Source organism: Sorex fumeus, unplaced genomic scaffold (assembly GCF_029834395.1).
Source record: "Sorex fumeus unplaced genomic scaffold, SorFum_2.1 ptg000015l, whole genome shotgun sequence".
Classification (NCBI taxonomy): Eukaryota; Metazoa; Chordata; class Mammalia; order Eulipotyphla; family Soricidae; genus Sorex; species Sorex fumeus.
In genome coordinates, this window is record NW_026606072.1 from 12,958,901 (window position 1) to 12,982,342 (window position 23,442).

The 23,442-nt window shown below is 38.2% G+C and overlaps 1 protein-coding gene and 1 pseudogene across 1 annotated transcript in view; one reads left to right on the forward strand and one right to left on the reverse strand.

Moving 5' to 3' along the window:
* Window positions 1-23,442, reverse strand: part of ZSWIM6 (zinc finger SWIM-type containing 6) — a 198,285-nt gene that overhangs the window by 14,631 nt on the left and 160,212 nt on the right. Inside the window, exons 5-9 of the mRNA XM_056112056.1 lie at window positions 11,008-11,187; window positions 5,687-5,863; window positions 5,256-5,402; window positions 2,342-2,488; window positions 580-840 (exon numbers count right to left, since the gene is read on the reverse strand). Coding sequence (XP_055968031.1) covers window positions 580-840; window positions 2,342-2,488; window positions 5,256-5,402; window positions 5,687-5,863; window positions 11,008-11,187 — 912 coding nt within the window. The remainder of the gene's footprint in view (window positions 1-579; window positions 841-2,341; window positions 2,489-5,255; window positions 5,403-5,686; window positions 5,864-11,007; window positions 11,188-23,442) is intronic.
* LOC130021481 (uncharacterized) lies at window positions 7,413-7,556 on the forward strand (annotated as a pseudogene).

A 23,442-nucleotide genomic window follows, 5' to 3' on the forward strand; every position in this document is an offset into this window, starting at 1 on the left:
CTTAGCCCAAATTTGCTAAGTGATACAAGGCAAATTACTTTCCCTTTGAGATCCTATGAAGCTTTAAATTCAGTGAGCCTGTGGTAATGAATTCTTATAAATAATCAGCACAGTAGAACTCTACTTCTGCAGCATCAGACTTTTGTGAGCAAGTGTCAATGACATATAAAACTCAGGCATTATGTCATATTCAGTAATGTCAACCAATTCCATTCATTAATTTAAAAAGGCTACTAGCAATCATAACTCACAAATATTAAACCTGCATTTAACTCAGGAACAACACAGTCTTAAATAAAAACAATCCTTTTTCAAACCCCATGGCACTGAACAGTTCCTTCCTAAGAGGCTAAACTATATGACCACTGAAGCCAAATGACACAACTTTAAATCTCTGTACTTTTAATGATGAACTAACACTAGCTTCTGGATAATTTCCATGCCTATGACATTCAGGGAACATACCAATCAGGACTGAACTAGCACACAAAATGCATTCAAAGAGTACTCCCAACATAAAGCTTAGCACACCTTAATAAAATTGGCTAAACAAGTGGAAAACTTCTTTATTCAAACTACCTTCTAATAGGAAGACTGCTTGCTTGCGAAAAATTTTCACCAGTGTTTCATCCAATTCAATTTCCTGCAGCTTGGAAATGAGTTGCTCTTCATTCCGGCAAACTTTCTCTTGTGTGTAGAGCCCATCAGGCATGATACGCTGTTGTCCCAAGCCTATCAGGGCGACTTCCACAGCTAGCGTTAAATAGGATTCTCCTTCTTCTAAGAACTTGTGCACAGGTAGATGCTGGTATTCCAGAGACTTGCACTGTCCCATATTCTCTGTAAAATGTCACAAAAGAAATCAGAGTTCACACACTACTTTTGCTGTGCCCTTCTAATAATGTAATTGCAAAAAGACCCCCAAACGTGTTTCTTATGTTTTCCATGATTTAAAAAAGCAACCGAGAGTGAGTAGATGTGCATATTGCGGGGGGGAGGGGGAAGAAATAAGTATTACAGAAGGCATTTCTCTCACTCACTAAAAAATCAATCACCAAAGAAAACCACTGATCTCAGAAAGAAAACAAAGACCTTTTTTTCAACTAAACAAAAGTAAAATTAATGACAAATCCAACAGCTACCAGTTTTCTTTTTTTAAGTCTGGAATATAAGAAAATTTCCATACTTTTATTACAGTATGAAAATATAGTACCTAAGATATCTACAAGATCTGAAAGCTATCCCAAAAGAAATGATTAAGACTCATCCTGTCTATGGTTTATTCCTGTAGGAATTTTTCAACCACCATCCACCCATGGAAAGGGAATTCAGTGGTGGTTCTCATCTTCTGGCAGAGTCTGATCCATGAAGAAAATCACAGGAGATGGTGGCAAGATATTAAAGCCCTTAGCTTTATAGGAACACAGGAACAGTGAAGGGACAAGCTTTCCTCCCTTCCAAAGACCTGCCACTTTTAGGGATGTGTCTTAAGTCTCAAGAGATCCGAATCTCAAAACCTTGCTTCTTCCACTCCTTTCCGATGCTGTTTCAGTGCACTTGGTTTTGGTGCTGGCTTACGCTCGGCTCTCACTGAGCACCGTGCAAAGTTCATGTGGTCACTGAGGATCAAACTGCCAGTGCCACCACGATTATGCTCAGCATGTGGTACAGTGCCAGGGATTGAACTCACATCTGACTTTTATTCCTGGGCCCTCAAAACACGGCTTTAAAATGTGTTGCAAAAGTTCAATGGCATTTCATACTCCTCTTAAAGTATACTAAAATGTTTAACAGACAAGTCACTTTTACTGCAAAGACTAATTACAAAGCAATAAAATTAAGTTTTTAGTTCTAAATGCTACAAGATTACAACTTATTTTATATCTTTAAACTGGAAAACAGTCACATTTAGATACGATCTTAGACAAAAAAAACTGCTGAGTATAATACTTTTTTTTGGCCAGAGGTGGTCAGGGCTGACTCCTGACTCTGCACTCTGGGATCACTCCTGGTGGACTCTGGGTACTATATGGGGTGCCAGGGATGGAACCCTGGTTGGCTGTGTGCAAGGCAAACACCTTATCCACTGTAGTATCTCTCTGGCCCCTGGAAGAACTATGTCTAAGACATACTGCCAGCTATGGATGACATACTTCCCCCCTTTTGTATAAGTGTTCCTAAAAAAGCATAAACATACTTATTTCCTTATTTTTCGCAAGCCTACTAGGCGCTGTTAGCAATATCAATTCACAAAATCAAACTGGGAAGAAAAAGTGATAAACATCATTTAAGGTTGGGGGTGGGGGTGGGGAAAGCCCATGATGAACGTCAATGGTTTTACCTGCAAAATCTGAGAACCCTGAGAAGCTCTCATCATCAATGCGGCAGGCTTCCATAAGGCTGCTAAAGAGAGTGCCTACAGGGTCCAGGGGGTGTCCAACCCAACCCTCCAGGTTGGTTATAGATGTGATGCTTTTATGGGGCAGCTCTGTGTAGGAAAAGAGAAGTGTAAGATGAAGAAGGAAAGGCTCTTTATCATTTAATAGAATTATCACTGGCTATCTATGTGACGTTTTAAGTAGATGGTCTCAAAGTTAGTGCTCACGGGGTCATCTAAATCGAAGACTATCGGGCAGCCACAGCCAGAGTCACTTGGTGTTCCAAATAAGTACAATCAAATCACTCTATCACCTTAGGAGATTCGCCTTATTGTGGTTCTGCAAGCTTTCTGGGAGGACCATGGCCACAGGGAACCATGGCTAAAGATAACATATAATTTGGATGAAAAAAAATCCTTTTTCATTTTCTTTACAGACCATCAGCTACTTTTCAGTTCTAAAATTACAGAGTACAAAGGGAAAAGGTGGAAATATTTTAAGATCTATTCCACTGTAAATAATGCAACATTTACATCCATGTAGTTAGCAAAATAATTCTAAAAGTAAAATTAAATCCATGCACAATCTAAGAGATACAAAAATATATGTAAAGAGTTAAAAAATCACATTACTAAGTCCAGCATTTCTTTTGTTTCAGTGCACACAGGGCTTACTCCTGGTGGCACTCAGGGGCTCATATGTGGTGCTGGTGATTCCAACCAGGGTCAGCTGCATGTAGGGCAAGCACCTTGAACCTTCTCCTCTCTCTCAAACCCAATATAGTATTTCTTTAGAACTTATCTGGTTTTGAAATACAAAGCTACTAGTACATAAAAATAAAACATGGCCTGGCCTGCTGCATTAAATGTTACAGAAGTTCAAGCTCACATTCTTGGAAAGGCCCTTGCTTTTGGTTTCTGTTACTTTTACATATATAACCAGTATGGGGAAAAAACCAAACAATACATACAAATGTACAGTGAAGGAAGTATTATGCTTATAGCAAATTTAGCCTACTGTCAAATGACAGAAACAGGATAAAAATTTACCAAGTACTTCTTCTTTACAACCCAGAAAAGGGAGAAAAATCAAAAGCAGTAAAGTCTTATCAGAATCAGGAACTGGCATAACAGGTCAAATTGTATTTGAAATATACAAGCCATTTAACTTGCTAATCTTGGCCAAATAACAAAGAACAACAATAGCGACTTAGAATTTAACAACCATGAAAAATCTACTTTAAAAAACATGGCAAACATCCCAAGAAGGGAAAGGTGTTGGTATAGATATATAAATATACTTAGGAGTAGTTTTAAACGCACGGTTTTTCTTGCCTGCAAAATATAATGACCTCAAAGACAACCAAAGGAGGCTAGTTTTACATGTACCAATTTACTTGCATGAACAATTGTATCTCTGTATTTTATATATTTTACCTTAAATACCGTACATTTGTTAAACATTTAAAAACAAAGATTTTTTAAAAGTAAAGTTTATGATGTGCTTTTTAGACAATCATGAATTTACGCTGTTTCTTTGTAGTATAAAAAGTGCTTCGCGTTCTTTTAGGTTTATTATCCTTTATACTTTACAACGGCAAATAATTTGGGGGTACAGAACGGTGTTTATAAAGGAGGAAAATGCACATTTCACAAAAAGTTTCCAGCAGCTCAACAGCAACAATATATTTTGCAGAAACATCTAGTAACCACTGACAACATGAACGAAGGGGTAATTAGACAAAGAATGATTATTAAGCATAAGTAATTCCTTTCCCATATAAGATCTGTTTGATTCAAATGATATCTTTAGAGTTTTCTTTCACCCTATCTTAATCTTGCCCATTTAACATTTATAATAATCCAATACATAGGAAATTAGAAATTCTAGCACTCATTTCAACAACTTTTGATATTTTTTCAGCTATACCTAAGGGGTGTAAATAATCAAAGAATTAAAAACAAAAATAACTCAAAACTCCCAAACTAAATTTTCTAAATAAGAAAATTTCTAAATGAAAATGAAACAAACCTACCAAAGAAACAAAAATATTTATACTAATAGAAGGCACTGGAGTACATGGGTTAACCAGCAAACGCACATAAATTCCTCTTTCTGATCAGACCTTTTATGTAACATAATTATCTTTAATTATTGTTATTAAATAAAACATATTCAAAACTTTAACCATAAATAAACTCAGAAAAAACAAAGATCAGTTGACAGCTCATCAAATATTATTTATAGAATATGAAAAATGCAGAGTCCTATTGCGGCCATTTTAATTAAATGTGTCCTCGAGTACAAATGATCACAAACATAAAGATTCAGAGTATTTATAAATTATGTCAGGTTCTGCTCTGAGTACCTTACAGGAATAAACAAGTTTATCTCAGCAAGGCTCAGTGATAGGCCCTGTACTAAGCCCCATTATACAGATGAGAATTGTCCATCACAGAGATGTCAAGTCATTGTCTGACATCTCCTAGCTGGCAACTTACTGCTAGAATAGCCATGGGCATGGTCTACCTCCCAGAAGTAGTCCATGTATCTTATTTTGTAAGCATATTTTCATGTAATCTTATTTTGTAAGTGTATACAAAATATATTAAAATCTTAGATAATCCATTTTCCTTAGAAAATCACACTAAATACCTAAAAATTCTTTAAAAAAAAAAAGTAACCTCAGTAATACTCTTACTTCTTACTCTTACTTCTGAAAACATTCAAGTAAGAGAAGAATTCTCTCAGATCTGCTATGAAGTAAAGCCATCAACATTATTCTTTCAAAGTCAGTTCTCCCCCAAAGAGCACAAAACCTACTGAGGTCATTGCCAAGAATCCCATTCCAACAGAAACAAATTTCTTTACATTCACCTTTTTTTTGAGTTCGGAACATTTCCAACTGTTTCTGTTGTTGTCGTCTTAATGTGTTAACAATAGCTATTGCTAGTCTCAGTGCTTCTCTGGGATACCCATGAGAACGTAATGCATCAACTCTCGCACAGGCTGTAGGAACATGTTCTAAAAGAAAGAGATAAGGGGGGAGGAAAAGTTGCCATTGTCAGGTACATCTATAAAAAAAATAGGACTTAATAGTAAGATGCCTTCCCCCACCCCCCTTAATACTATTACACAAGAAACCATTTCTGAACTTGGATTTGAATGAAAAAAATTCAGCTCCTATTGCCAAGCATTCATCCATCTCCCATTGAATCCCGCAACTCTCTACCTCCCACTCCAAAAATGCTATAGAAACTAAACAAAGAAGTAAGTCATGGAAATGTCTTTCCGGTTTGGCCACTTACCATGCCAGAGGGGCCACCCGCGGGAGTCAAAGAGGGAGTTTTCAGTGTCGTCATGGTAACAGTAGTTGGTGTATAGGTCACTGCTGATAATGTGCTGCAAGTGGCTATCCTGCCAGTGAAGATCGCATGCCTCAATGGCTCGGGTGAACACTGTCCGATGTGGCCTGTTCGATGAATCTGTTTTTTCCACAATTCAGAAAGCCGTGTCAGCTATTGTTCACATGTGAATAAATCAGTCATACCATTCTGCGGCCAGATGTTCATGAACACACCCACACACATTGTCCTGCACCCCCTAAGCAGAAGGATGGAGGGTGAACACTCTCATGTCCTACATTCTAGGAGACAAGTCAGCCCAAGAGCCATCACTCACTCACTTTATCAAACACAAACACTCTGCAGCCATCAAAGCTAAGGTTAAAGGCATCCTGCAAAAAGAATGTCAAGTCTAGTTTCCATGCCAAATACACTCAAAGAGGCACTTGGCACAAAAATAAACCACATGAAAACGCACTGCTCCCCACTTTTAAGGTGCTGTGGTGGGCTGCCCCGTGGAGTCAACAGCTCTCACAAACACTATGCAAGAGATGTGACACCAGCCATGGAACCTTTCAGGAAGATGCAATCAGCCTTTAAAAAGAGATGCATAAGGGTTGTGCTTTTGGTTGTATTTTTTAACTATATTGTGCGGTTTTGCACAATTAAAACTATTATGCTTCTTGGGATATAATGATTAAACAGCACTTTATATCCCAAAGGGCATAAATTCAGATATTTAACATTTCACAAAGCCACACAACATAGCTACAAAACAAACCAGCGCACTTACCTTGGCCCTATAGGCTGCCTCCTGACTCCTGTGCAGGTTCCATGACTGGTGTGATGTCTCCAGCATAGTGGATGCTGGGACATCACAAAAGAGCAGAAGCATACACTCCGCAGTGGGTTCAAGTTTCAGGACCTGACGGAGAAAAGAAATGTTTGGGGAATAAAGGACATTCTCACCCCAGCTACTGGGATTATTCAGTAGCTCTGGATAACATGGTTCAAATTCTGCCTGCACTCACCATGACTGTGGTCAAAACCTTAGTGCATCTCAACTGAAAACCTCAATAATGAACTGTCTGTCTGTATGTGTGCTTTCCTCATCACCCTCACTGTTCAGAGGTATCACTAAGTGAGAAGTAAAATCTGGTGCTTCCTTCATTAATAGAAGTTTTATCTTCCTATCACTGAAAAACAGGCATAATGGCAATTATTAAAATCAGAGAACAGCTGAATTGAAGAGAGTAGGTTTGAGAACTCACTAGGTTTGAGAGTTGCAATAAGTAAAACAACTTGCCAAGGTCACATTGGCAGCGGTAGTCAAGTACCAAAACATAATTATCCTCACTCCAAATTTCAGAATAGCTATTTCAGCTGTTCTGGAAAGGCTTTAGACAAATCTTTAACAGAGAAGAGACGTTACTTCAGCTTGGTTTCAGATCAACTAAGATATCTGTATTTGAATGGCAGACATATCAAAGTAAATGGGTGACAGATGATCCGAAGCACAAATACCGATGTATCCATTATGGCCCCTGCCCAGACTCCTTGCTGGCTGGAGGACAGCTGTACGCCTTATAAATGGGAAAGAGGGCCCTACATCTGAGGACCTTTTGAACCTAGGAAGGCTTTCTGCTGAGCAGAATGAATATATTCCTACCCATCAAAAACATGGTTCCATCTGTAGCCAATTAAGTCAACTGGACTCCTTCCATGTGGGTCCCAGGGTGCAGCTGGCTACAATCGAGCCTCCTCCATGGTACTGTCTGCATGCAGCCTAGTGCTTGAACTGTACCGACTGCCCTAAGGGATCTTGAAAACAGACTTCTGAAGTGAACATTCACATCTATCCTCCTGGTGCCCCTGGTCTTAGGATCCAAATGTACACTCAGGGTACCTCTGGAAAGCCCCAGTGCATGACGGCCAGGGTTTATCCAAACCGGCCAAGTTACCATGTTCATCTGCACTGAACTTCAAAGTAAGGAGCAGGAGACTTGACGCCCTATGGCAGGTCAAGTTCAAGCTCCCTGGCCACTGTGCACATATCCAAGAACTGTGGCTTTACCAAGTTTAACGAGGTGAAGTGTGATGTTTCAGTGACTGAAAAAGTGGCTTATTCTATATGGCTGAGTCAAAAATATTCCTAATCATGGGCAACAGGACAAATGGCAGACACTGCATTCCCAAGCACCCCAGAATGGCTTCCTGCCTTGCCCAAATAAAGCCTATTCAAGTCCTCAAAAATGATCCCACAAAGTCTAAGTTTCACAAGTATTTGAAAATGGCTTTGCTATTATATTTAACACAAATCAAAAATAAGAATTTAGAACTTACAAGAGACTTTTAAAAAAGAAACTTGGTATATGTGATTTAAAACAAAAATTAGGTCTGCATGTCAATTTCATACTCAATACCAATATTGAAAGCATTTTTAATAAACTCCTAACTTATCATGTTTGTGAATATGCATAAATCCAAAGAAAGGTACAGAAGGAATACCAGGTCTTTAAAACAATGGTGACCTCTAAGAGAGCAGTAAAGATTTTGTTTAAAAAAATGAGAAAAATACTAATATTCAAATGAAAACGTAGGACTGTTCTATAAACACATGGAAAGCAAAATAAAACATACACACACAATGATTAAATGGAAGCTGGCTTGATTAGAAGTCAAATTATATTCAGTTTATCTTAGATACCTTATGTTTACTTTTGCAAGTAGATGGAAAAATAGATTAAACCCCATTTTTAATGATTAATAAAGTGCACTGATTACAGAAAATCTGGGAAATCCAGAAAAGTAAAGTGTTTTGGGAAAGTCAGTTCTTTTTATCAAAAGACACTTATTATTATCCTGATGTATTAATAAAATCTACAAAAAGGGATAGATTCCTGTTTGTTGGCATTGTTAATAAACCCTGCCAAAAACAAAGACCACCTGATATACCATTCACATTCCGTCCATCACACTCAGCTCTGACTACAGTTTGTGGAGTGTGCCACGGCCCCACCATCAGGGCACTGCAGTGGCTTCTGCTGGCTCCCGGGAGCATGCAAGGCCCTCGGCAGGGAGCCTCCGTGACAGTCTCTTTGGGGAGATGGGGGTGTTCTTCTGCAAGCAGGAGCTCTGGGGCCTTTAGCACAACAGAATACTGCCCTCAGAAACTGGGTCCTGATGTGAGACCCATGGGCCAAACCGTAAACGAAACCATTTATCTGGAGACTGGATTGCTACTTACTGGCTTTCTAATGCCTATGAAGTATTCATGTTGGAGCAAGGGGAAGGGAATCAAAGGTAAAGAGAAAGTCAAGTGCAAAAGGTTCAAGCTGCAGCTTCAATATGTGGGGAGGAAAACAGACACCTTCAAACACAGGTTGAGGGGACTGCAGCTGCTGCCTACACAATTTCTTATGTAGGCATTATCCTTCCTATGGGTAATAAGGCAAAGAATGAATGTAGAAACGATGAACAATTTAAGCTTCTAGAAAAGTCTGTGCTAGAGGGACATGAGAGACACGTTCATTTTCTTTGAAGTTATTAAATAGTTATTATGGGCAAGAAAGATGAGGCGAATTTCAAATCCTGAGTTGCCAAGGCAAATCTCTTTTTGGGGGGGAGGGGGTGAAAGATCATGTGGGGGGGGGCTCTGGGAAATTCCTGGTCAGGGGTTCAATGTGAGGGTCAGCTCACGGGGACCTTCTGGAGCATACCTGGTGGTGCTCTGGGGACCATGAGCTGATGGGGCTATCTAGAACCTTCACGCCTGCACTATCTCTTCAGGTTCCTTACTCAAAGTAAACTATCTTTAGATAAAGCAGAGCCAGACAATCATCTGTCCAAAGCCTTGAAACGCCTTTTTGATCGGACAAGTTACTAATGGGCTTAGACATCTCTTTCCCTCTTTGCAGATACTAAAAATGCTAAGCTAACATCACATTCAAACTCAACACATGACCCAGGCTTATCTTTCTAGTAGTACTAATTCCCAATGAGGCCAGCACATAGATAATGACAATCTTGATTCTGGAACTTTCTGAAATCATTTAACTCCCACTTCGCATCTACCAAACTTTAAAAAACACAAAAACTAAAGTTAGGGGCATGAATTAGTGAAACTGCAAAACTAAGTTTGCTAATTGGAGTGGGACCTTAGGATAGGTGGTGCAGGTAGTTGGGTGAGGGAGTGGAGTGGGTGGGGGATGGGGAGCATGGAGTTTGATACTCAGGAGGTGAGCACACTATAGCATACTCCAAGTATAAAGCAGTAGTATTGTAAACTATGGTACCTCAATAAAAATTGGGGGTTGGGGTGGGGAGAAAATTTTACACGCAAGAGTTAACTACTTTGAATTAGAGGAGCACTGGAGAGAGTACAGCAGGTAAGCCTCTTCCCTTGCATGCAGCTGATTTGGGTTCGATGCCTGGTACTACATATGGTTCCCTAAATCTCATCAGGAGTGATTCCTGCAGCCAGGAATAGAGTCAGAGCACAGTTAAGTGTTCCTTGCACACCTGTGCATGCAAACACACACACAAAATAGACTATATAACATACAATTATATATATTGTATATTCTATATTAGCTGGTTGGGAATTGTAGTTAAATAAGTAACTAGAGAGAGAAAACCCTAATAGAACAGAAATGACACAGTTTCTTAAGAGGACATCTGGAAATGTCAGTAAGTATTCTTTGCAGTTTTCCTAAAGATCAAGGGCAACTATAGATGTTTATACAACAATCTTTGACAATGTATTTCCTAATTCAAAAGCCAATAGCATCATAGTCCCCTCAAGCCCTTTCACGAGATGTTTACTTGCTATAATTTAAAACCAACAATTTTAACCGATTAAATTGCAAAGTAGCCCAAATATTAATCAGCTGAAAGAAAACCAACAAGAAAAAAGCATACAACTCATCAAAACACTCACACCTCTCAATATTTTCTTTAAAAAGAAATGTATTATTACACCCCACTAAGAGTTTACATTAAAATATATTCAAACTAAGTAAGACATTTTGATAAATATAAAATATGCACATTTTATATCCATTTGTATGCTGAGGTTATAAAAAAAAGCATACGCAGATGTCAATTAAAAACTGAAACACACACACTTAGTCAATATAAAAATCCTTGGGTTATATTATGAGTTCTTGAGTAGTAAGTTAATTTCCCCATATATGATAAGTCATAAGGGCTAAGTTACCATTATAAACATGTATGTATAATTAAATAGATACAAAGTGAGCAGATTAATAATAATAAGGACTCACCTTGGTTGGCATTTACACCCTGAGGCAGAGCATTTGTTAAGTTGGGTAATTCACTGCCATGATTTCCATCTTCCCATGGACAGACATCAACACTGTTCCATTTTTTCAACTGTTTTAGCCAGCTGGCTTTCTGTTCCAACTTGCAGTGGGGATTTAAAACTATACACATCCACAGAGCACCTAATTTGAAGGAAGAGAGGAAAGTAAACTTAAAAAAAAAAAAGTAAAACTTCCAAGCCTATTAGCTAGTGAGACATTTTTAAGCCATTCAAAATGGACTTAATCTGCCATTTTTAGAACTCTGTTCCCTCCTCAATGCAAGCATGAATGTCATATGGTACAGAAGGAAGATATCAGACTCTAAAATCTGAACCAAAAATCCAAACTCTACTACCTATATTTCAAAGTAAGTTGTCAACCACCTTCTTTCTTGTGTGACGTTCTAACCACAAGAAAATAAAGAAATAAAGAATATTACCCTTGTATAACTTGTCTTTTATTTGTTGGTTAATGTGTTATTTTGGGGGTCACACGCAGTGGTACTAAGGGATGTCCCGGGTTCAGTGCTGGGAGGTGTACAGACCCAGTGCTGCTGGGGACCAAACCTGAGCCGCCCCCATGCAAAGCCTGCACTAGCACAGACCAAGTCATCTCTCTGGCCCTTTAATTTATAATTTAAATTTACAACAGAATTGAGACACGGATGTGCTGACAAAATAATATAAGTGGCTCTGTATAAAAAGTTTGTTAAATGTTGCCTTTTAAACAATGAAATCATAAAAGCATATAATAAATACAAATGAATGACTTCTGGTCTCCTTGAAAGAATTTGAAATTTTATTAGGCCTCTTAGTTAACACGTATCAACAAAACCTAGAAAAATAAAACTCTTCTTATATTTCCCAAAATGTATAATCAGGAAACTAAGTAAAATCACAAAATTTACCTTTGTATAAATTAAATCTCTAAATATTAATCAAAATTTCACTTACTTTTCAGAGAAAAAGCAGTAATATATTTAGACAGCAAAAATACAATTTAATATACTGATAAATTTAATATTTCTATCTATAATTCTTCAATGTAGCTAATTCAAGCAACCATTATAAATTTCAGTTTTACTTCATTATTTTCAAAACAAGTACTTCAAAACCATTCATAAAATATACTCTTTGAAAAGGAATATATGTCTGTGTATTTTAATCATCATTGCCAAGAAAATAATAAAGGAAGGATTGAACACTCTTTAAGACAACATCCATCTATTTATTGCTTTATAAACTCTTCTATACTAAAAATAAGCATGCTTTTCAATTAGAGAATCTGAAATTTTAAATATTGAATAACAGGTACATTTAATCTTATTTTTATTTTATTTATTTTACTTATTTTGGTTTTAGGATCACAGGTGGCGATCATCAGGGATTACTCCTTGCTCTGTGCTCAGGGGTCACTCCTAGAGGTGCTCAGGAAATCATATGGGATGTCAGGAATCGAACCCTGGTCAGATACATGCAAGGCAAGAGCCCTACCCACTGCACTATCACTCTAGACTCTTATTTTTAAATGTTAGAAACAAACATACCCAATCAAGACAGTAAGTAGCTCATTACAGTCTTTCTCTCCTGTGATTACAACTAAGAGCTTTGAATAAAATAAAAAAGGAAGCAACTCAAGGTCCCTAAAAAGTAAACAGCAACTGAGCAACTGAAATAAAACCTGAAGAACTAAAAAATATGGGAGTGGTTTCCTGCTGCCTTCCTCTCCCTCTTTTCACTCATTTTGGACGTAAGACAGCCACATTTGGAAAACAAAGTAGAGGCACATATAGTAGAAGCTTGAGGAAAATCGCATCTGGATGATTAGAGGAAAAGGTACATCCCATACACACGCTAGCTGAGGAGGTCCTCTGGTTTCTACAAAAAGACTCAGCTGTGGTCCTATCTCACACACAAGACAGGCACCCTCCCCCGCCCCCACCTTTCATGGCAGTACATACAAGACTTGGTAACTTAATGACAAGTACCACCCAAAGAAGAAAGAGCACTTATAGTCAGAACTTACTGGCAGGCTGCAGGTGTAATACATATGAAACAAAATCCTCGGATTTTAATAGCACCCAGACACTCAAAACATAGCACTCAAAATGTTCAGAATTCAAAATTACTTGACTTGCAAAGAAAGAAAAATGCAATCAATTCTTAAAGGAAAAAAAGAATCAACTGATACCAATCAAGATGAACGAGATGTTAAAATTATCAGAGACTTTCTAAAAATTATTATAACTGTGCTTATGAAAGGAAGGTAAACACTATTGAAAGAAGTTAAATATAAATTACAAAAAAAATGACTAAAGAGAAATTTAAAGACTGGAAAACAGAGGGAAAGTAGTTTATTTGAAGACAGAAACGACTTAATGTGAAGAACAGATAAGCAATCAGAGGAAAATGGATAGTGACAGGTAAGAAAATATCAAAATTTAGGGGGCTGGAGCAACAGCACAGCAGGTAGGGTGTTTGCCTTGCACGCGGCTGACCCAGGTTCAATTCCCATCATCCTATATGGTTCCCTGAGCACCGTCAGGAGTAATTCCTGAATGCAGAGTCAGGAGGAACTTCTGTGCATCGCCAGGTGTTACCCAAAAAGCAAAACTAAATAAATAAATAAATATCAAAAAATTTGTGATTGGGACCCAAAGTATGATAAAAAGACAGAGAAAATTCTGAAAGCAAAAATGTTTTATTTAACAAAACTTGGATAAAGATTTATAGATTCAAGAAGCTCAGCTAATCACAAAATAGAAAACTACTCAAATAAAAAATCAAAGCAATGAAAACTGAGGAGGACTGAAAACAGTGGAAAAATATCTTTAGAGTGTCAACACACAGTTCTACACACACAAAACACCGCTCAGGAAACAAATATACTCTCAGATTAAGAAAAATGAGCAGTATCTACTGCCAAGTGAATTTTAGTCCAAAGGAAGATCATCAGGGCTAATGAGAAGTAATCTTAGAGGAAAATTTGGACCTAAGGGATTAAAGAATAATAATAGAAAAAATAAATACCTGAGTAAACATGAAGCTATTTTTTGTCCTATTTAAAATATGATTACTGAAAGAAAAAAATATTGAATACGCCTTGTGTTTTTATTTTTTTTATTTATTTTTATTTTTTATTTTTTAATTTTTATTAGTGAGACACCACAAGGTACAGTTGTAGACTTACAAGTTTTTGTGCTGGGGATCCCTGAGTGTAAGTAGGTTAAAAGACTAGGGAAAATAATTTATATGCTCATTTATACAGATGCAGAAGTGTTGACATAATTCAATGTCTCTGCATAATAAATAAGACCTTCAGCATTCAGGCAACTTAACACCTGATAAAAGTCACCAGCAAAACCTCCTAAATATGAACATGGCAAAATACTTATGGGGTTTGGGGTTATATTTGGACCACATCCAGTGACACTGAAGGGATCAGGCACAGCTGCGGTTGAACTGAGGACGCATGCATGCAACACATGGACTCTCATCCTTTGAGCTACTTCCCAAACCTCAGAGACTGAATGTTTCCCCCCGAAAAACGAAATAAGGCATAGATGTCTGTTCTTCACATTCCTATTAGACACGATGCTTAGTTCTACACAGGCTATAAGCAAGAAAAAGAGGTTAAAGGCACATATTTAGAAAGGGGGAGAAAAAGCCTCTGTTTGTAGGCACCTAATTTAATTTTAAAAAGAAAAAACTGGATCTAATGAAGTTTCACAAGGACATATGACACAAGTTCAAAAGGACAACAACTACACATGTATATGTTAAAATTGCAATTGCAAATAAAAATTTATCAAAGAGAGCATCCTTTATGTTAATTTAAAACAAAAACATGACAGAGGGGTCAGAGAGGTAGTACAGCAAGTACAGGGTGCTTATCCTGTGAGCTGCTGATGCTGGGTGTGCCCCTCACCCTCTCCAAAACAACAACAAATGAAACAGTGACAATAATTCTGTAATACACACAGTCTTTAAGCTAGAAACTTCAAATTCTGACAAAAAGTATCAAAGACAATCTGCAAAAGCAAGGCGTGTTTGGTACACAGATACGAAAATTCTGTTAAAATGTACTTTCCAAACTGACTTATACATATATACAACTACTTAAAATCATAGGAGTACTGACAAGAATTGATGCTGACAACACACTGACAAGAACTGACATACAATAGACAAAATAATTTCAAAGATGACCAAGGTCAGAAGGCACACAGTTTAAGATTGAGTTCTGTAAAGTTTAGTAATCTAAAGAAAGGACTGAAAAAGACACACAAATCAATGGTATAGAGTTCAGAAATAGACCTATGTCAATACAGGATCCAATTTGATAAATAAACCTTCAACAACTAGTACTGGACAATTAAATACTCATGAGTACAGATTAGACTTATACCACAGTTTCATAAAAATTAACTCAGTTCTTCACAAAACTAACTTGAAATGGATCATAGTCTTATATAAAAGTTTATTATACTATACTTCGATAAAATACACTTAGGATTTTATTTAACTATGAGTATATTTATATATACATACAAATATAAAATGACACAATATCAAAAGGTTAAGAAAAAAACTATGACCATGTGGTAAGCAAAGATAATTTTAAAGAAAATGTCCAAAACGTTATTTGTAAAAGAAAAAATCTACTAAGGGGACCTCATCATAATTAAAACTTTTGCCCTACAGAAGTCACATAAAACAAGGAAAGAACATACACTTATTGGCCACTGTATGTCTTCTTTGAAGAAGTTTCTGTTCATCTCTTCTCCCCACTTTTTGATGGGGCTGGTTGCTTTTTTTTAGTTAACTTTTACCAGAGGTTTATATATATCTTGTGGGCTGGAGCGACAGCACAGCGGATAGGGCGTTCGCCTTACAAGCGGCCAACATGGCCGAGCCGAGTTCGATTCCTCCGCCCCTCTCGGAGAGCCCGGCAAGCTACCGAGAGTATTCGATATGCCAGACAGTAACAACAAAGTCTCCAATGGAGACGTTACTGGGCCCGCTCGAGCAAATCGTCGATCAACGGGAGGGCCTTTTTTTTTTTAATATATCTTGCATATTAACCCTGTCAGATAATCTCTCACAGTTTGTGGGGTGTCTTTTTATTCTGGCCATCCTTTCTTTTGCAGTGCAGAAGCTTCTTAATTTGATGTAGTCCCATTTTGCACTGCATCACTTATTATCAGGGAAATGCAAATCAAAACAACAATCAGATTATCACCTCACACCAATGAGACCGGTACGCATCCAAAGAACAAAAACAACCAGTTTGGGTGTAGATGTGGGGAAAAGAAAACCCTCTTCACTGCTGGTGGGATGTTAACTGGTCCAATCTCTTTGGAAAACTATATGAACACTATTCAAAAAACCTAACAATTGAGTTTCCATATCATACAGCAATTCTACTTCCCAAGGTCAAAAAACTCTTTTCCAAAAAGACATCTGCATTCTTAAGTTCACTTGCAAGCACTATTCACAATAGCCAAAACCTGGAAATGACCTAAGTGTCCAAGAACAGATGACTGGATAAAAAATCTATGATATACGTAAAGGCCCTCCCGTTGTTCCTCGATTTGCTCGAGCGGGCCCAGTAACGTCTCCATTGGAGACTTTGTTGTTACTGTGTCTGGCATATCGAATACGTCACAGGGAGCTTGCCGCTCTGCCGTGAGGGCAAGAGACTCTCGGTAGCTTGCCGGGCTCTCCGAGAGGGGCGGAGGAATCCAACTCGGGTCGGTCATGTTGGCTGCGTGCAAGGCAAACGCCCTACCGCTGTGCTATCACTCCAGCCCATACGTACACATACAATTAAATACTGCTCAACTGTAAAAAAATTAAATCATGTAATTTGCTCCTACACGGATAAATGTGGAGAGTAGCATGCAGAGTAAAGTTAGCTGGAAGGAAATAAAGACTGCTCTCTCACAGGCGACTGGTTAAAGGAACTATGGTACATCTACACAGTGGAATACTATGCAGCTGTTAGGAAAGATGAAGTTACAAAATTTGCTTACAAGTGGATGGACATGGAGAGTATCATGCTAAGTGAAATAGGTCAGGAAGAGAGGGACAGACATAGAATGACTGCACTCATTTGTGGAATATAAAAGAACGTAATATGAGACTAACACCCAAGAACAGTAGAGACAAGGGCCAGGAAGATTGCTCCATGGTTTGTAAGCCTGCCTCATGAGCTGAGCAAGAAGGTACCTGGGAAAGAGAAGGGATCACTAAGTCAATGATGTTTGGAGGGATCGCTCAGGATGGGAGATGTGTGCTGAAAGTAGACTAAGGACCAAACATGATGGCTCCTCTGTATCTGTATTGCAAACGATAATGATCCAAAGTAGAGAGAGTAAGACGGAAACAGAGGCAGAGGCAGGGGTAGGGGTAGGGAGGGTGTGTGGGGGAAGGATACTGGTGATAGTGGTTGTGGAAAATGTACACTGGTGGAGGGACGGGTGTTTGACCATTGTATGACTGAAACTCATGAGAGTTTGTAACTATCTCATGGCGATTCAATTGAAAAAAAAAAAAGCTCTCTCCCCTGTGCAAAATATAAAGCAGCTTAGGAAGGGAATAATAAAAGCAACAGAACCTGACAACTGGTCTACAGAATTGAGCTCACCACGGTGGGGGGAGAGGTGTGTGTGGTGTTGGAATGTTGGGGTGCATAAAACCCTATTGTGAACAGTATTGTAAATCAGGGGGAATCTCAATAATTTTTTAAAAGAAAAAACAATCCACAGACTGAAGAAATGTGTGAAAATCATACGGATGTATAAATTACATCTGACAAAGGACTTATAAACAGATTATGGAAGTCTCTCTTAAAACTCATTTTAAACAACGCCTTATAAAAAATTAGGCAAAAGACACTTCACTTAAGAAAATATACAGAAAAGTAAAACTGCTTTAACTACTATGGTCCTATGCTATTTGATTTCATTAATTTTTATTTTTTTGCTTTTTGGGTCACACCCGACGATGCACCGCGGTTAGTCCTAACTCTGCACTCAGGAATTACTCCTGAGTGTTGGGGGACCATATGGGGTGCTGGGAATGGAACCTGGGCTTGCCGCATGCAAGGCAAATACCCTACCGGCTGTACTACTGCTCCAGCCCTAAGGTCCTGTGCAAATTTTATAGTATTGTTTCAGATACTATTTGTATCTTTATATAATAACAAAGTTACTTTTTTTTTAACTGGACGAATGCTATGGGAATTTTGAAGGGGTTTTTACTGATATACCTATCTACCTATCAGTGCTTTGAGTAAAAATGATCATTTTAATGAAATGTTAATTCCTCTAATCCACAAACAAGGACTAGACTTCCATTATTTTATGCGCCTTCTTCTATTTCTCCAAAATAGTAATTTAAAGCTTTCACTGAGTAAGTCTTTTGCCTCCTTTGTTGATTCCCAGGTATTAAGATTTTGGGGGACGCAATTATAAATGGGATTAAAATAATTTTATTTTAATGAGTTCTGTGTGTTGATCTTGTCACGTGTGATTATACTGTATACTGTCACTGTCACTGTCCTCCTGTTGTTCATTGATTTGCTCGAGTGGTCCCTGTAACGTCTCCATTGTGAGACTTGTTGCTACTGTGTTTGGCATATCGAATATGTCATGGGTAGCTTGCCAGGCTTTGGTGTGAAGACGAGATACTCTTGGTAGCTTGTCGGGCTCTCCAAGAGGGGCGGAGGAATTGAACCCGGGTCGGTCGGGTGGGTCGCGTTCAAGGCAAATGCCCTACCACTGTGCTATCTCTCCAGCCATTATTTCTAAAAGTATCTGGGGGGAATTTTAGGATTTTCTATGTATAATGCCATGTCATCTGCAAATATAGTTTGATTACTTATTTTCCAAATTGAAACCTTTACTTCTTTTACTTGACTATGGCAAGGAGTCAATAAATACTACATTGGATAATAGAGTGCTGGAAGTAGACATCCTAGTTTTATGCCTGACCTTAGAGTGAATCCTGCTCTGCTTCTATTGATGTGATCATATGATACTTTTGTTTTTCCTTTTTGGCTGTGATATTGAACTGCTAGCATTTTTCTAAACTCAAAAATGTACCATGAAAAATTTTAGTGTACTCTATGGTATTTACATGGTATGTTTTATAGTAGGAATGCTATTCATATTACCTACAAAATGTATTTAAAAAAACTGATATGACTTAATATGTATATTAAACAATATAGTCTAGTGGAGTTCTAAAATTTAAGTCTGAGCGTTCTTTACAACATTCCTCTACGAGCCAACAAAAGCCACATGAATGATCGACATTTCCCATGCCAAGAACCAGGAAAACTAGCTACAAATAAAACAGGATCACACATTGTCTCAAAAGCCTGGCACAGGTCAAAGTAGCATTTAAGGAACCCATTAAGGCGATAGCATTTTCTACTGAGCCCCGCTGGAAGTGTGATGAAACTTTATCAATTTTTAGGTTTGTATTAATAGACAACATAACATAGGAAAACCCACAGGTTGTCAGAATGGTGTGCGTATTAACAAATTTCTGGTATTAACAGGCAACCAAGTAAATTAGCATTGTCAAGTAATGTGATACAAAATGTCTCCAAAAATTGGTGATTAGTCGTCCACATGTCCATTCCATGACTCAAAATTTTGTACTTCAGTATACACTCTGTATGGACTGTAGGCTTTGAAAACATGGGGGTAAAAGCATCTCCATGACAACTGAAAGGTGAGCGCTAATCATGTGTGCAAATTCCTCAAAACTATTTTTCTCACATTCAATCTATTTGTTCTTAAAGATATAAACATATTTGTATCTTTATATAATAACAAAGTTACTTTTTTTCATTCAAATTTGTTTAGAAAACAAATTTATACTAAGGAGTAGGTGGATCTTTCGAAGTAACTAATGGCATTCAGAAAATACTGACCGATGTGCATGAAGCTAAACAGCTAACTGATGGAGAATTTTCATAAGCTGCATGATATATGGAGTTTTATTTATTTTTTTGCTTTTTGGGTCATACCGAGCGATGCACAGGCGTTACTCCTAGTTCATGCACTCAGGAATCACTCCTGGCTGTGCTTGGGGGACCATATGGGATGCTGGGAATTGAACCTGGGTCGGGCCGCATGCAAGGCAAACGCCCTACCTTCTGTGCTATCACTCCAGCCCCTATATTTGGAGTTTTATATTAACTAATTCCAATAAGCCCCCTGTCATCAGAACTAATATTGTCAGCTTAAAGATGAAAAACTAAAACTTAGAAAAGCTATGGTCTTGAAAAGATTCTAAATATTCTTGATAACCTTTGATAATTATTTCCATGACTTAAAGAAGAAATCTATAAATTCACCTTAGCTTTTCATGCTTAGATTTCTCTAATTAGAACATTTCCATTCTGCAAAATAAGAAAAATGGAAAAGTCAAATCTTCATGAATGTATGTGTAACATTCTTTTATTGCTCACGCCCCTCACTGAAAGGATGCCCCCAATGTTAAATTCAAGTTCAGAACTATTTCAGATATGGTCTTTTATCTCAACAGTCACCACTACAAAAGCTGTAATTAGTCTTAATAACTTAGTCAACCACATTAACTCATTCTCCAAATTTTATTAATTCAGAGTTCCACGTTGGGCATTGATCTCCTTTCCCTCCAACACACACCTTAGAAATAAAGCTCTTTGATAACTAAACACTTCATTCTGCTCTCCCTGGGAAACATTAACCCTTTCAAGGGCTCAGCGGAAAACTGGACAGAGAACTTAGCTGAGTTGAGCGTTCCTAGCACTTAGTATCTAGAAAGGTATTACTGAATCTTTCACAAAGGGTACTTAATTAGTTTCTATGACTTACAATGAAAACAAATTCAATACACGTTTAAATTGCTTTCCTAGCTTCGATGCTTCAAAGTATATAAGGCAATTATCAAATCACTGGTGTGCACATCATTCAGTTTTTGAATTATCCATGGCACATTTCAACTCTAGCCTAGCTTTTCTCCACCATCCAGCATTCCATTTTCACTTTCTTTCCCCCCTCCACTTAATCGGCACTCAGTGATTTCACTAAAAAGATGCACTCTATTAGACACGTCAAACTAGGAAGGTAGCTCCCTTGGCAGGGTGAAGAAAGGAGGAAGAGGAGGAGAAAGAAGAATTTTATTGCACAAGGCAAATGGTTCTAATGCACTCAGTGTTCTTAAAACTTGTTCAGGTCCTGAGGGCTGGAGCAATAGCTCAGCGAGTAGGGTGATTGCCTTGCACGCGGCTGACCCGGGTTCGATTTTCAGCATCTCATATGGTACCCCAAACACTGCCAGGAGTAATCCCTGTGCATCACTGGGTGTGACCCAAAAAGAAAAAAAAAGAAGAAAAAAAACTTGTTCACATCTCATACCTGGCTAAACAGAGAACATGGTCAGAATGGCACTGAACAGAAGACACAAAGGTCTTTCTAATGACTTCTGCATTCTACTAATAGCTAGGGCAAATGGACCAGCACCCATATTCCCAGTGAACGCAACAGGAATTAATTTGACACCCCCCTAAAAACCAGTTCTTTCACCAAACATTAAACATACAAATCATTTTTTTCCCACCTCAATGCATATTTTTTTTATTTTTATTTATTTATTTTTTTACAGTTGTAGATTTACAATTTTTTTTGTGCTTGGGTTTCAATTATACAATGATCAGATACCCATCCCTCCACCAGTGCCCGTTTTTCACCACCATGGATAATATCCCTCCCACCCCCATCCCCCCATCCCCCCTGCCTCTGTGGCAGGACAATCCCCTGTGTTCTCTCTCTCCGTTTGGGTGTTGTGGTCTGCAAAAGAGCTCAATGCATATTTTTTACATTTTCAACCAGAAGAAATGGTTGGTCAGCAAACTCTGATCTGGAAAGGGCAAGAAAAAAGATTGCCAGCAACAGGCCTTGGGCAAGCCCACGCCCTCTTTTAAGCAGTAGGGATAGAAGCCCAGTAGATAGTATGGGGGTTAAGCCACTTACCTTTCCAGGAACAAGGTCCGCTAAGCACCACCAGGAGTGATCCCCAGAGTCCAGACTAAGCGTAAAGCACAGCTGGATGAGGCTCCCAAACCACAACATGCAAACACTAATTTCTACCTACTATACTCCGTGACAGCTACTGAGAGGTGAGATAAAATATACAAAAAAATGTTTATTTTTAAATCTAGAGTTCCTCCATTTTCAAAAGGTGCCTTCCCTTCAAAGTTCAGGAAATGGATCAGAGGTAAAAACAGATTAGAGAGCTCAGACTATATGAGGTTCTTGGAACAACCTTAAGAATATTCTTTCCTCTAACAATTAAGGCAACATACAGACAAGATCAGTGACAGCTAGCACTTCTTAAGTCAGTAAAATTGGGATCTTAAACAGTTCATTTCTGTTTGCTACATTTTTAGCTAGAAAGGTATTTCAGTCTCTCCTTTTCAGACCTGGGTTTCTGGCATACGTCTAGAATGGTGCTTTCCCCCGGAGCCACTGCCTTCCCCAGTGTCTCAGACCCTGCCCCGGGTCCAGGGAGTAACTCAGAGGGCTGAGATGCTATGGGTGATCTGACACCTAACTACTCACGTGCTGCAGGCATTTGTCAGACTCATCTTCAACCCTACAGAGAATACAACATTCTCTCCACCAAACTTCATGCCAAGAAAGAAGAAAAGAGGCCAGCGCTGAAGCCTGGGCCCTCAGAATCTTCTCTGTGCCCTCTCACTTGGTAGATCACCAAAACACTTCTACTATCCACTTCGTTCCTTTTCAATTCTCAAGATCCACTGCCTTCTAAAGAACTCAAAATTAAAAATCACCAAATTCAAATTCTTATTATTGGAGAGGGAAAAACACAAAACTCAAACCTCCTTTGCATAAAACAACACAAAGATGGAGATAAATTACTGGTATTTTAAAAAAGGATTTAAAACGGAGAGGTAAAATACTCTAGAGCTATATTACACTATTTTCTGGTAGTAAAGTATAACCAGGCAAACATATGACTTAGTCTTTGATTAAGTTAACTGCAAAAACCTAACTTTACTTTTACGTATCACTGTATTCACTAGTAGGGACATTTGCAAATAACCATTAAGAAAAGCATGGAGCACTCAGAGCTGGACCAATAAGGAAGGGCATTGTGTCTTGTATAAGGCCAACCAGGGTTTGATCCCTGGGACTAAAAAGCCTGCCAGGAGATCCCTGAGCACAGAGCCAGGAGTAAACCCAGAAGCACCACTTGGGTGTGTTACACCGTCCAGCAAAAAAGAAAAAAACAAAGCATTAAGCACTGTCATACACATAAAGGTGTCAAGTTAAAAATAATCAAACACAAATTAATCACGACACATAGAAGAGCT